The 15,404-nt window shown below is 42.6% G+C and overlaps 1 protein-coding gene across 4 annotated transcripts in view; it reads right to left on the bottom strand.

Moving 5' to 3' along the window:
* Positions 1–1,689: 1,689 nt before the first annotated feature.
* rnf103 (ring finger protein 103) overlaps positions 1,690–15,404 on the bottom strand; it is a 56,124-nt gene continuing 42,409 nt past the window's right edge. For all 4 annotated transcript variants that reach the window (XM_058063851.2, XM_058063850.2, XM_058063849.2 and 1 more), the window contains 4 exons: positions 12,274–12,696; positions 12,064–12,196; positions 10,432–10,518; positions 1,690–3,454 (listed from right to left, as the gene is read on the bottom strand). In XM_058063851.2, coding sequence (XP_057919834.2) covers positions 2,513–3,454; positions 10,432–10,518; positions 12,064–12,196; positions 12,274–12,696 — 1,585 coding nt within the window. In that variant the 3' untranslated portion in view covers positions 1,690–2,512. The remainder of the gene's footprint in view (positions 3,455–10,431; positions 10,519–12,063; positions 12,197–12,273; positions 12,697–15,404) is intronic.

Below are 15,404 nucleotides of genomic sequence, written 5' to 3' on the forward strand. Positions count from 1 at the left end.
CAGCCGTAGAAGTTGTGAGTGCAACCAAGTACTTGGGGGTGCATATCACAGACAACCTCGGCTGGTCACTCCACACCTCCGCTCTGGCGAAGAAGGCACAGCAGCGACTGCACTTCCTGCGGCGGATGAGAAGAGCCTCCCTCTCCCCTCCTATCCTTACCACCTTCTACAGAGGGACCATCGAGAGCCTGCTGACCAACTGCATCTCCGTCTGGTCTGGGAGCTGCAAGGCCTCGGACTGGACGTTACTGCAGAGAGTGTTGAGGACAGCGGAGAAGATCATCGGGACCCAGCTCCCCCCCATTAAGGACATAGCAAACAGCCGGTGTGTATCTAGAGCCCATCGGATCTGCTCTGACCCCACACACCCCCAGCATGGACTGTTCTCTCGCCTGGCATCGGGGAGAAGGCTCTGCAGCATCCGCTGTAGGACGACCAGGTTCAGAGACAGCTACTTCCCCCTGGCCATCAGACTGCTGAATGCCAAATAAGCCCCTCTACCTTTACTTACACTATTATTATTTATTTAAATTATTTAAATTATTTGGGCAATTTACTGTTCACGCTGCACTTTACATTATTTTGTTCATATTCTATCTATTTATTCTCCACATTATTATTATTATTTATTATTACTTATCTTCTTTTGTGTCTGGGAGAGCCAGGCAATGACATTTCGTTGGCAATTTCACTACTGTGTTTTTGTGCAATGACAATAAAGGGAGTCTATCTATCTATCTATCTATCTATCTATCTATCTATCTATCATTGGAGATAATTTACATACTAAATTAATGTAACTTACCTGATATGTTTACCAACAAGTTCCCATACTGCTATTTTTTTCCTTTACATCTCTAATTTATTTTTCAGGAATTTGAAATATGTAGCTGTGGGAAATCTGGCACTTTTATTTTCCTTCCATGTTTACTGTGAGAGCGTATTGAATAGCAATGAGTCCACGAGTTGGTCAATGAAAAATGGGATGAAAAATGTAACACTTTTCAAGATTTGCACACACTTACAGATTCTGCTTCTTGCTTGGCTGGACAGAGCCTGGCAATAATCTTCCTGAAGACAGCGGGGATAAGCTCCAGCATGCCTGTGATGCTCGTCAGGCTAAGCAGCATATAAAATGGATGGACGGATTTATTTATCTCCAAATAATTATTTAAACAATTAAAACTACTTTTATTAAATAAAAGTAGAGGTGATACATTTTTGTGTTTTATGTGACTGCCAACATTTAAATTGTACGTTGTATGAAGCACATCTCCTCTCAGTTTGCCCCTTTGTCATTAAATACAGGTGTCGTGTTTGAATATAAGACATATAAAATATTAATATTGATTTTCAGGTGCTTCAACAGCTAGTGTTTTGAAAACAAGCCAAAAGTATTATATAAGAAGAGAAGCAACAAGTGACACTTTAAAGAATGTAATGTGATGATTGATGTAATCCATAAACTTATTAGCAATTTGTAGCTCCGAGCTAGCTCAATGCCGTCAGCCAGGCATGTAAACAAAAATGCCAGAAAGTGAAATGATAAGGTTTATCGCCATTTCAACCTTTTTAGGTCTGGAGGGGATTGTTCAGTGTTGAGCGGCCTGCCAGTGAATACTCCACACACTCCTGTTTTTATATCGATTTTCAATATACTTTGTAAACTTTCAATTGGAGTGTGAGTCTTAGTGTGAGTCTTATTTCCTAATTGTAGATAAAAGAAAACATAAGGGGAGATGACTTTTTTTTAAAATTTAGACTACAAATTTATTTAACAAAAAGTGGTCCTTGTTGCCTTTATAGCGGAACATTTTATTTCCATCATTACCTCATTTAGTTACACAGAAGGTATTAATTATTAGAAAGAGCAGTCAGTGGAATGCATTGCATCTGCAAATGAGTACCTGCTGATACCTTTCTAACAGATTAATCAAAAACATTAGGATTTAAGGTCAGAACTTTTTTAAACATTGAATTTCATTAAATAATATGAAATCAACAATATACAGGATCTAAATGGTGAATGTGCTAATATTATTAACCCTTTACTTGGTGCATTAATCCTGTGAATCCCATATTCAACTTTACTGTATTACCACCTGATATTTAAGTTGGTTTTTGCCACAATATCACACATCAAAGAGGAAGGCATGCTAAATAGTACTAGATGGCAGCAACATGCAACAGACGTGTTCCATTCAAGTCATGTATTGAAGTAATGACAAATTATTGCAGCATACGGCATTCCTTTACCACACCTACAGACTACTCACTAAACCTTAACCAGAGACACTGTGCTACTGAGCTGTTAATTTTATTCGTGGCTGGATCATAATCTTTAGCACAGAAATAAAAAAAGAAATTGATGTTTTTTTCACAACAGCAGTTAGGATCACACCAACAGAAAATGTTAGCTTTGTCATCCCTCCCAAGCCCCACCTTCACCCTAGTGAGATGTGAACCCAAAAAGCAGGACTCAAAGGAGAAGATGTAGACATCAGTAAGGTTATTAGGTGTCCGCACCATGACTACTGTGCACAAGTGGCTGCTCTTTCTTTTTACAGCTGGGCCAGCGACACACTGGACAACAGTGTCGGCCAGCAGCTAGCCACACCACAATGCACTGCTGATGGAAGGCATGGCTGCACGGGAGACCCATCAGTAATTCTTCATTCACAAAGTTCTCCAAGCACACCACACACTCTGAGCACTGCAACATGTTGCAGGGCCAAGCGGACCAGTCACTCTGCTCATGATGAGAGATGCTTTCCTTGGTTTGGTGCACCTTTTCCAACATGTCATCAGTTAATGGGGAGTCTGTGTCACCATGGTGACAGGAGTCCAACAATGCCCTGGCGGCACACACCAACTCCACATTGCTGCAGGAAGACTGTGTGTTGTCATCCTGATTGTATGATATGCTCTCCTGCCGTTTGCTGCTTTGTGGGGGTCTGTCTGGAAGGTGATCACTTAGCTGGCTGCTGTCTGTGTTTTCTTCCAGCTTCCCATCAAGTGGGTCTGCACAACAACCTCTAAACTTCCAGGTCGGTAAAGCTTTAATGTAGTCTGTGCTCACTAATGGGCGAAGCCACAGATCAGGGAAAGACAAACGTTCAAAGAGCACATTAGGGTCATCCTCCCAGTCTGATGGCACTTGTAGTGATGCGATTGGGTGGAGCAGATAGGATGTATACCATTCCCACCAACTGGCCAGCCACTCCAAGTTCGTGCTACTGTCCTCTTGGTTTCTGTTGCCACTGCGACGCTTTTTCTCAAAGTAATCAACCAGTAGGCCGTGAGCCAAGTAGGTAGATAAGAACAGAGCTGGGTGGGATGAATAGAAAGTCCAGTCAGTTCTCACCAGGCTGGCCAGAGTGGTGGTGTCAGTATAACGAAGCAGCTTCAGACTGTACCCGTACAGACTTTCCAGGTAGGACAGCTGGAGGAGAGCCTGGGTGGTGAGAGCAAAGGATTGGTAAATCAGAAATTGCATACATTGAACATGAACAGTACTTCTACTTGAGTTTGAGACTTGCAATATGATCATCCGTTAGGCAGCAGCTATAAAGTCCCGGTCCCAACCCGCTGTACTTGCAAGTGTGGTCAAAATTTGGGGATCAGTAACACGTCAGTAAGGATTTGGGAGCATGTAGACACTATGAAGCACTTTCAGTGCAGGTGGAACTGTGTAGGAGTGCAGGAAGAACTCCGGATGGTGCGTGACGTGCAAAAAGTGCGACATATGAGTGTTTGGAACGGGATATTTAAACTCCTCTCTGGGCCCAGCAGAGGGAGTCAGCTGCATTTGCACTTCAGAAGGCAGGGGATGAGGCTGGTGGAGCCCATCAGAGGTGAATAAACCTGCTTTTCATTCAGGCTTTCAGTTAATAATGTGAGAGCACTCGAAATAAATGCACGGCGAAATACAAAATGTGACTTGTGGATACCAGTATTTTTTCATGTTCTGGTAAAACGAGCATATTGGCTTTGTTTGGCTTGAAATAATATCAATATCAAAATAACTGTCACAAAAATGAGTAGCTCTTGGCCATTTTCATTTTGTAAAAGTAGTTCTCACAAGAAAAAAACTTGGTGACCCTAATATAGTCACTATTACATTTAAACATTTACACTGCATGTATGTGATATTATGTGCGGGTATTATTCCCTCATGGATTATTGGTATTGGCAGCATTAATCCAGATCAGAACATCCCTACTTAGAAGCATTACTTTTATAATGTCTGACGCTAAAGGTGCAAGTTTTATTTACCATTTTATGTCACATCATGTAAACTCGGGGTGCACGGCCACACAGTTAGGAGACCCGAGTTCAATTCCACCCTCCAAATTGTCCATAAGTATGAATGTGAGTGTGAATGGTTTTTTGTCTACATGTGCCCTGTGATTGGCTGGCGACCAGTCCAGGGTGTACCCTGCCTATGCCCTAAGACAGCTGGGATAGGCTCCAGCACCCCCTTGTGATAAGCGGTAGAAAATGAATGAATGAATCATGTAGACTCACACAAGTTGAGCAAATAATTTCAACGATATGCACTGTGAATCGCTTTAATCTCCCAAAATTGCACAAATGGGATGAAATGAACTGTTCAATAATTATTTTTTTTAGCTTAAGATAAGAAAATTAACAGATACAACATTTACAAATTGTATACTATTTACCAAGCATTTCCACTCTCCAACCTGCATGGCCATCATCTTCATCCTATTGTGTGGTCATTTGTCATTACATAAAGGCATAAAGTCTGAATTCAACCGTTATAATAATAAACTACGAAGAGTTTAAACAAATATTCTTTGAGCCTATGGGGAGTGACTAAAAATCAGCTGTTGAGATAGAGACCCCTGTCATAGTATCACCATCATCAGGCTGGAAACTACATGGTGATTGAAAAGTACCTTATTTTCTGGACTATAACTCACTCCAGAGTATAAGTTGCACAACACCAAAAATGCTAAATTAGGTAGAAAGAAACTACATAGGTCGCACTGGAGTACAAGTCGCATTTTTTGTGGGTGATTTATTATACAAACTACTTGACCAAAACAGAATTACGTCATCTTGGAAGGCAAGTTGTAACAATAATAAAAGAAAAGAGAACAATATACTGGCACAAACCTTTGGACTATTTCTCCCTAAACCAAGCAACACCTCCTGGATTTACATACCTTGAAAACGCTCGTCCTGATGGACGTGGCGGTGGCACAGCAGTCATATATAAAAAGGACATCAAAGTCACTCCAATCTCCCTCCAAAATGTTAATTCCTTCGAATTCACTGCCTTCAAACTGTCCGGTCCACCCCCCCTTGTCACTGCTGTCATCTATCGCCCCCCCAAAACCAAATTCTTCTTTCCTATCAGATTTTACGGACCTCATCACCCAATTAAATGCCATCTCATCATCCATCCTTCTGCTCGGTGATTTCAACCTTCACATTGACAATTCCAACTCCAAACCCGCGACAGAATTCCTTGATCTTCTCAGCTGTTTATCCATCACTCAACAAGTTAACTTCCCCACCCACACCAGAGGACACATCCTGGATCTTGTCTGCTCTACTGGTATCAATATTCACAACCTCACTAGCCATAACCTCCACATATCAGACCATCTGGCCATCACATTTGATTTACACACATTTCTTAGTGTCTCAAAAATCAAACGTGAAATAACATTCAGGAATCTTAAATCCATCAACTCTCATGCCCTTACCTCACTTCTAACCACAAAATTTGTCTCCCCTCCCCCGCTGTCCGTGGACCCCTCTGAACTTGTCTCCTACTACAACAATACCCTTTCCTCCTGTCTTGATGAACTGGCCCCTAAAAAAAACAAATTGGTCTCCTTCTCCCACACTGCCCCCTGGTACACCCCTCAGCTCCATAATATGAAGTCCCGTAAACGCCAGCTTGAGAGACTGTACAAGAAATCTGGCCTAACTGTTCATCTCCAAGCTTACACAGATTTTCTACAGCAATATAAAGATGCCTTAAACCAGGGGTGCTCATTAAGTCGATCGCGATCTACCGGTTGATCGCGGAGGTGGTACTGGTCGATCGCTGGTCGATCGCGGCGTGACATTAAAAAAATATCATCCTAGCGTCAATGCCGTCACTTGATTGATATACAGGGCAGCCATTCAGATGACAACTGAATGTTGCCCTTCGGGTGACCAATCAAATCAAACAACGTCTCTAAGTGCAGCAGAACTTACGATGTCAGCCTATCATCCATCCCCGTTACTTGATTGACATACAGGACAACCAGTCAGATGACAACTGAATTTTGACCTTTAGGTCACCGCTCATGCGTAAACAACGATGCAAAGTGCTAAGCTAGTCGGCGAATTGCGTCAGATTTTAAGCCCTCGCTAAAGTTTATGGTCACTAAAATGAGTGAAGGAGCTGGACCAAGTAAAAAGGCAAAAACATATCACTTCCATACGGAATGGGAGGTGGACTTTTTTTTTCACAATGTCTTTTTCGAAGTGCGTTTGCCTCATATGCCATTCTACCATCGCAGTACCAAAGAAGAGAAATTATTATCATTAAGTCCATATACCGTTCCACCATGACTGATGAACATTTGAAAGTGTGCGTGAGGCTGGCTATCAGCAGCTACTGTCCGGACGATGCATCCCTGGCTGATTCAATTCAGTGCAAGTCATCAAAGTAAACTCAGGTAATTACAAAAAATGTTAATAGTTAATTATGTGTGTTTTGCAATATTGGCTCATGTGGTTGTGTAAGGTACATCAACATACATTGTACATACAAATAATCCTCAATACATTTGAAAATAAATAGATGTTTTGCATTTTTGTAGTGGGTAGATCATTTTGACTCGGTCATTTTAAAAGTAGCTCGCATGCTGAAAAAGTGTGAGCACCCCTGCCTTAAACACTGCCCGTCAACAGTTTGTGCACATAAATAGCTGCTCCTCCTCCATAGCCCCTTTACCTCAAGGTGTTCTCCAAGGTTCGGTGCTTGGTCCTCTTCTCTTCATCCTCTACATCCTTCCACTTGGCAATATCATCCGTCGACATGGCCTCAATTTCCACAGCTACGCCGATGATATTCAATTATACATTTCTACCACCTCCATCACCTCCAACATCTACTCCACCCTCACCAACTGCTTAGCTGATATCAAAACTTGGATGGAACAAAATTTTCTCAAACTTAATAGTGACAAAACAGATATTATCATCATCAATCCCAAAAACACCACAACACCCACCCATAACTTCTGTCTTCAATTTGACAGCGCCACCCTCACTCCATCCCCGCTCATCCGCAACCTTGGTATCCTCCTGGACCCCACCCCTTCATTTGAACCCCACATCAAACAGTTAACCCGGACTGCATTCTTCCATCTTAAAAACATAGCCCGACTCCGTCCATCACTTACATTCTCTGCCGCTGAATCCCTGATCCATGCATTCATCACCTCCAGAATGGACTACTGCAACAGTATTCTCTACGGTACACCATCCAAAACCCTCAACAAACTACAATATATTCTGAACTCCGCTGCCTGCCTCCTCACCTCCACCCACTCCCGTGAACACATTATCCCTATCCTCCAAAACCTCCACTGGCTTCCCATTCCCCAACGCATTCACTTCAAAATTCTTCTCATCACCTACAAAGCCCTCCACGATCTGACCCCCCCCATATCTCACAGACCTGCTCCATCCACACAATCCCCGCGTCTCCTTCGCTCCTCAGACTCCAACCTCCTGGCACTCCCCTGTAAGACCAAGCTCCGAACCTGGGGAGACAGCCTTCTCCATCGCTGCCCCCATCCTCTGGAACTCTTTGCCCCATACACTCCGTGCTTGCCCTGACCTTCCCTCCTTCAAAAAACAACTCAAAACCCACCTCTTTAAATCTGTTTTTAATGTCTAACTTTTTATATCTGACTGCTGTGCCGTGCCCCGCTTTTATTCATGTTTTAACTGTGTATTAACCGATGAATGTTTTGTGAATGTTACTTTGGTGTGTCTTCTATTCTGTTTACTTGCTTTATTCAACTTCATTCTTCTGTAAAGCGTCTTTGAGTATTTTGAAAAGCGCTATGCAAATAAAATGTATTATTATTATTATATACACCTCAATAGGTGTAAGATATGTTAACACAATGCTTATTCAGCTACATGAAAACATGCTTTATGAACGTGTCCAGGGCTCGACAATAACAATGTACCGATGGCCCAGGGCAAGTTAAAACAAAATTCGGGCAGGTAAATCTAATCAGTGGTATTCCCGTCGGGCAAGTGCACTTTGGCATGCCATACTGCCAAGAGTTTTTTTTTAAAGCGGTTCTTGTTGGGTGTTGGTAAAACACGGACTGCGTAATTCCGGTGGTAATTTGCAAAGCAATCCTTGCAAATCTTGAAATGGACCAATCAGAATCGTTTATTTAGCCCGCGGTCCGTAATCCACAGTCCGCGTTTTACCCACACCGTTGTTCGCGATCAACCAATCAGCGATCGTTTGACTACGAAAACATCCATCATGGTGTCGCTGCCAACATCGTCTAATTAGCAAAAAGTGATGAACCAGTGCCTCCAAAACAAGTATTTTATTAGCGGCAGCAAATCAAATGATGGCACAGGTCAGTGAATCACATTGCTGTGACAATTTGAAGTGGTCACAATGAAACACCACCGATTAGATCCAATACCAAGTGCTGATTTTGCACAAGCTACAAAATCTAGCGCTTCCATTTCTCTGTGGATTTTTCTCACCTTTGCTTCATAAATTATTGCTTGACCATTGAGCTTTTTTTTCTGGATTATAGACACATTACTAGTACACAAATGTGTCTATTCAATAATGTTTCATTGTGGTGCACAACTTATAAATATCACTGCTTACTACGACTACGATGTGTAAGGTATTATTTATTTTATTATTTTATTTATTTGAGATTCTCATGTGATGCCATAAAAAATTACATGATATCATTATGGCAGTCTTCATTTTACATGGGGCAAGTTCGGGCAAGTAGTTCTCACCTTAAGGATTCCCTATGGGCAAGTCATTTTGGTTTTTAATGTAGAGCCCTGGTGTCATAAACGTGTTTATGTAACATAACAAACAGTTTTAAGTACAGTAACTGTTTTGTTTTCTTCATCGCAGTAAGAGTAACCTCCGTTTTATGCCAGTCCCGAACAAGTTTCTCACTTACTCCAAACTTTCTCTCTGCTGCTCGAATACTGTTTTCAGCTGCAAATTGCATTACTTGCAGTTTGTAGTCTGCAGAATAAGATTTTCTTTTGGGGGGCATTTGTGTTCTGTCGTTCTCAGTTGTCTTTGTAAGCTACTGTTTGAGCGCCTGTTGAGATATCGTTGTGAAAGTTCCACTGTATCGTGGCATATGATGTTATTGCAGTAGGGGGCAATTTATAGCAATATCATCCCTCGCCAATTGCAGGTATTTTTTTTTTTAACTCAATTAGGTATTAAGCATACAGAAATTGCTAAATTAACTATGTTCATTTGACAAGCTCTTCTCTACAAGAAGCTCAGGTTCAGGGGAAACTGCCTACCCTGACGGAACGTTCACTTCCGAATACGTGATAGACAGTTGGGGTCAGTCGCGCTTCTTTCTGTGGAGGACATGGAAGGCGTCTACCTAATCGGAACCGTGACAACAGGTCTGTTGCTGATTGCATTAGGCACTGCCCAGAATTAGTGCGGCAGAAGCCACAGCTGCCCATCATGATTGATACGGTGGGTAAAGCTGTTAGCACTCTGACTGTGAATCACAGAAGGGAGAAGATCTCGGAGAAGCTTTTGGCACTGCAAAAGCAGATGAATCAATCAATTCATAAATAAGGAATCCTACTTTGTGTGAACTGACTGATGACGGTCAGTTCTGGAACCAGTTAACCAAGTGATTATTGTACATCATTTTTATCAAGTTGTTCAAGTTCAGTGGAGTGTTCAAGCAGTGAGATAGATTTGTATTGTAGTTTGACAATTAAAAAACGGATCCACTTTTTTTTTTTAGTATTTCAGTAAATTTTGACTAACTGGAAAATAATCAGAAGTACATTCTTTTGGACTCAAATTGTCCAATGATATGATCTGATCTACATACAGTGGTGTAGTGGTTGCCCACTTCCTGATGTTTTTTTTTTTTGCATGTTGGACACACTTAAATGTTTCCGATCAACAAATTTAAATATTAGTCAATGACAATACAACTGAACATTGGATCATTGTCCTTCTGCAGAACCCAAGTTGGTTTTAGCTTCAGGTAACAAACAGATTACCAGACATTGTCGATCAGAATTTATGGTTCACGTTTTCACTATTTGTGGAGACTGGCTCTCACGGTGGTTGACTGGAGTCCCAAAGCTTTAAAAAGGCAAAAAATAAATCTAAATTCCTACCAGAATTGGAAGCCAGGACAACAGCAGCATGGAGTTGTAGGTTCCAAGTGTTCGTATAAGAACAACAAACCGTTTCACTGTTGCTCCCTGTCCAAGAGAATTTGAAAAAATATGTTTATATATATATATATATATATATATATATATATATATATATATATATATACATATACATACATACATATACATATATACATACATGCACACACACAGTGTAGTTTGGACACACCTTCTCATTCAATGCGTTTCTTTATTTTCATGACTATTGTAGATTCTGAGAAGGTGTGTCCAAACTTTTGGCCTGTACTGTATATATATATATATATATATATATATATATATATATACACATTCATACATACACACACACACGCATACATATACATAACATATGTATGATATATATATACATACATTCACATATACATCACAGGTGTTGCAAGAAGCGGAAGCACTAAGAAGATCCTCCCACAAAGTCGTTAATAATCATCTCCTTGCCAACTAACTGAGGGTGGAGACGCAACTGCACTGTTGACAAGCCTTTCCTCGCATCACGCTGTTCAAGCACCCAGTGGCGAACTCGGTCCTCTAGCTGTGGTCACCTAGCTTTGAGCCAATGATTAACTTTTTAGTTTTCTTCATCGCAGTAAAAGTAGCCTCCGCTTTACGCCGCTCCCCAACAAGTTTCTCACTGACTCCAAACTTTCTCTCTGCTGTTCGATTACTGCTTTCAGCTGCAAATTTCACTGTTGGGCTTCCTACCGGAGCCCAGCTCCACCGCCGGCCCAGTCAGGTTCTTCATCCAGAGCGCCCCACGGAAGGTGCCTACCTCGCTCATCGTCCAGGGCGCCCCCCAGGTGCCAACCTCGCTCACTGTCCAGAGCGCCCCCCCGAGGGTGCCTGCCACCTCTGCCAACGCAGCCATTCCCTCCATTGCTTGGAGGGATCTTGCAGGCTCCACCGTGCTTGTCGCCCCGGCCTGTGTAGGTTCCCACGTGACAGTTTGTTTATGTTCCCTTCTTGGGCTTTAGTTTCTGTTCGGACGCCCTTATTTTGTATTTACTTCCTGCTTTGTCAGCAGAGAGATGTAAAAAAAAAAAAAATCAGCAGAGAGATGTAAAAATGTGAAAAACACCGGTTAGTTGGACCACTCCTTTGCCAATATGACAATAAAAACAATACCTGCACTGCTCCAGTCTCTGCCAGACAATGTACTCCGTAGTAGATACAAATAACTACAAGAGCCATCTGCCAGGGCTTTGAAACTAGCGTTACCGACTCTTTTCTTTCTCCAATTCCCATCAATATTTGTTCCACCAGAGTTACTGTGCTTCAATCAAACTACGGTGGTGGCCGAGGGTCAAACAGGAGCATCAATAATCGCGCATCAAAAAATTTGCCACCGTTAAAGGGAACTTCCGTTTGACAGCGCTAATATATATATATATTTATAGTCTTTTTTTTTCTCACTCACACATTTATTCTATTTGCATTTTGAAGCTCTAGTTATAACCTGTCGATGATCAAACTGTGCAAAATGTAAATAATTTTTCAGCTAGTCTAAAGATTTTGATCAGAGGTATAAAATATTACGACAGACAGACTATGAAATGTAGAGAAGTAGAACTTAACCTGTGTAATGAAGAGGTCCATCCATGCTAACAAGTTGATCAGAACAAGACTGAGGACAAAAAGGTCATTGACTTCTGGCTGAACTGAACGTAGAAAGGTGTCCATGGCTGCTACAGACAAGAACTCGCCAGTACTGCAAACAATGAACGTAAGACAGAAATTAAATACAGTAGATGATAATAACATACAATCAGTTTCCTGTTGAATCACCTATTGCCATAATGATAGAGCCCCTCTGGCATCTTCAAGATGTAGGCAGCGCTCTGTGTAACACCAAGCTCTAATAGGCTGTTCTGGTTGTCCCAGTGACGAACATCCACAAAGATGAACTCGATCCTGCCGGTGAACTTAACAGAGAGTGATGAGAAGAAGACTGGTGGCTGGGGCAAGGGGGCAAACAGAAACATCTTTAATGGGTGGAGTGGGTCAGGGTTCCATTCCTCCAGTAGTTTCTCAGTATCACACAGTGTCTTGATGCGGTGCGACATATGTGAAGTCATCCAGCGGAAGATATATTCGGTTTCAATGCGGCGTCCATTGTATTCTTTCAGCATGACTTTGCCCTTTGATGCAGAAGTCTGTGGAACTGACATGATGAGAGTGGAATGTTCCCAGCCACGTCTGATACACGACCTTGTGGAGAGAACAAAGAACAACCATTATCTTCACATACATCTGTTAGAATAAAATGTTGATACAATTATTATCGTGTTAGTTATCACCACAATAGAAAGAGTGTTTGAGTGTTTTGAAGCAGGAATGCAGCTGTGACCCTGACTAGCAACTCCCAGCGCCACTGGTCTTGGAGGTGCCTGGGAGTGCCAGCAGTGACCTTGAGGACGTTCCTGTTCATCTTGCAAGAATGTGCCAAGTTAAGAACACATGCACATAAAAGTAATTACTCTCTCTCACACACACACACACATAGACGAACAAGTACAACCAGTGCAATTGCCCCCCCCCCCCCCTTAAGAGTTGCACGACCATGTAGTAGGGACCTCCTAAAGAAAATGAAAAGAGAAGAGCATGAAATGCATATTCAGAGTGGAGTGGCATGTCACTGGGTATGTTGTTTCACTCTCCTTGAGTTGAGAAACTCAAGAATTTTGTTGTCTGTCTCTTCTGCAATTAAATGTTTTTACAAGTGTCACGGGAGTTTGAACCTGACAACCGACATCCCTTTGTAGTCTCTGAGTGGATGTGAGTGAGTGGATTTATTTCATGAAACTTTATCTGACCCACTGACAGCCATGAAGATTTGTGAAGTGAAGATTCAGAGCCTATCCCAGCTGACTTTGGGTGCAGAGGATGAGGACACACCCCGGACTGGTCAGCGTGGCTATAATAAAGTGTATATTGCTAAGTCAAGTCTATTTGAACCCCAGAGAAGATAAAGACGCCAGTCAAAAACTCAAAGGAAATAGCAACATTTGGATGCATTTTTCTGCTTCATTCTTCTTATGTGGCTTTGGTTCACAGAGCTGAGCTCCTCTTTCTGAAATTGTTTGGGTGTACACACACAATTGATTATACTGTGTATTTGCTTCCAATTCAATCCGTCGATTCCCTCAGTAATTATGGGCAATGTCAACTCACTGCCAAATAAGATGGACGAGCTGGCCATCCTGAAGACACAGGGACATTAAGGCTTGTGGAAAAAGGTGGGGGACTTATCATCTACATTAATGTTTGCTGGTGTAACCCCAGCCATGTCACAGTGAAGGAGGTCTTATGTTGCCCTAAATGTGAACTGTTAGCTGTTAGCCTCTGGCCATACTATCTGCTGAGGGAGTTCTCTCAGGGGAGGGAGTCCCCTCTGTGTTTACATTCCTCCAAAGGCAGACCCTGCCGCTCCATGTGAGAGTCACAGCACGACTGCTGACATGACATCCTGAGGCCTTCATGATAATATCTGTAGACTTTAATCATATCACACCTCACCTCTGTTTGTCACCAGGTGGTTGACTGCCCCACCAGGAAGAATAGGACGATTGACTTACTGTATACTAACATACAGAGTCACTGCCCTTCCCCCACTGGGCAAGTCAGACCACAACCTGGTGTACATGCAGCCCTAGTACGCCCCGCCTAAAGACAGACTGCCTCCATCCGCTCCATCAGAAGATGGACTCCTGAAGCAGAGGATGCCCTTAGGGACTGCTACAATACCACAGACTGGGACGTACTACTGGGTGGACACAATGAGGACATTGAAGGGATGACTCACAGTCTCACAGACTACCTCAACTTCTGTGCAGATGTAGTTGCCCCCACCAGGACAGTTGTGTGCTATCCTAACAACAAACAATGGATCACACAGGAAGTCAAGGATGTCCTCAATAGAAAGAAGAAAGCCTTTAGGACAAATAACAAAGAGGAGATGAAAGCAGCACAGAGGGAGGTGAAATGCTGCCTAAAAGAGGCAAAAGACGCCTACAGGAGGAAGGTGGGGCAGAAGCTAAGGGAGAACAGCATAAGGGACATTACATTCTAGTTTCTTCAAAATAGCCACCCTTTGCTCTGATTACTCTGTGAATACACTCTTGGTATTCTCTTGATGAGCTTCAAGAGGTAGTCACCTGAAATGATTTTCCAACAGTCTTGAAGGAGTTCCCAGAGGTGTTTAGCACTTGTTGGCCCCTTTGCCTTCACTCTGCAGTCCAGCTCACCCCAAACCATCTCGATTGGGTTCAGGTCTGTGTGGAGGCCGGGTCATCTGCCACAGCACTCCGTCACTCTCCTTCTTGGTCAACTAGCCCTTCCACAGCCTGGAGGTGTGTTTGGGGGCATTGTACTGTTGAAAAATAAATGATGGTCCAACTAAACACAAACCAGATGGGATGGCATGTCCTACAGGATGCTGTGGTAGCCATGATTGATTGATGACTGATTCAGTGTGCCTTCAATTTTGAATAAATACCCAACAGTGTCGCTAGCAAAACACCGCCACACCATCACACCTCCCCCTTCATACTTCACAGTGGGAACCAGGCATGTGGAATCCATCCGTTCACCTTTTCCGCGTCTCACAAAGACACAGTGGTTGGAACCAAAGATGACAAATTTGGACTCATCAGACCAAAGCACAGATTTCCACTGGTTTAATGTCCATTCCTTGTGTTTCTTGGCCCAAACAAATCTCTTCTGCTTGTGGCCTCTCCTTAGCAGCGGTTTCCTAGCAGCTATTTGACCATGAAGGCTTGATTGGTGCAGTCTCCTCTTAACAGTTGTTCTAGAAATGGAGATGGGTCTGCTGCTAGAACTCTGTGTGGCATTTATCTGGTCTCTGATCTGAGCTGCTGTTAACTTGCGATTTCTGAGGCTGGTGACTCGGATGAACT

Source organism: Doryrhamphus excisus, linkage group LG22 (genome assembly GCF_037039965.1).
Source record: "Doryrhamphus excisus strain RoL-2023G ecotype Guam linkage group LG22, RoL_Dexc_Guam_v1.1, whole genome shotgun sequence".
In the NCBI taxonomy this organism is placed as follows: Eukaryota; Metazoa; Chordata; class Actinopteri; order Syngnathiformes; family Syngnathidae; genus Doryrhamphus; species Doryrhamphus excisus.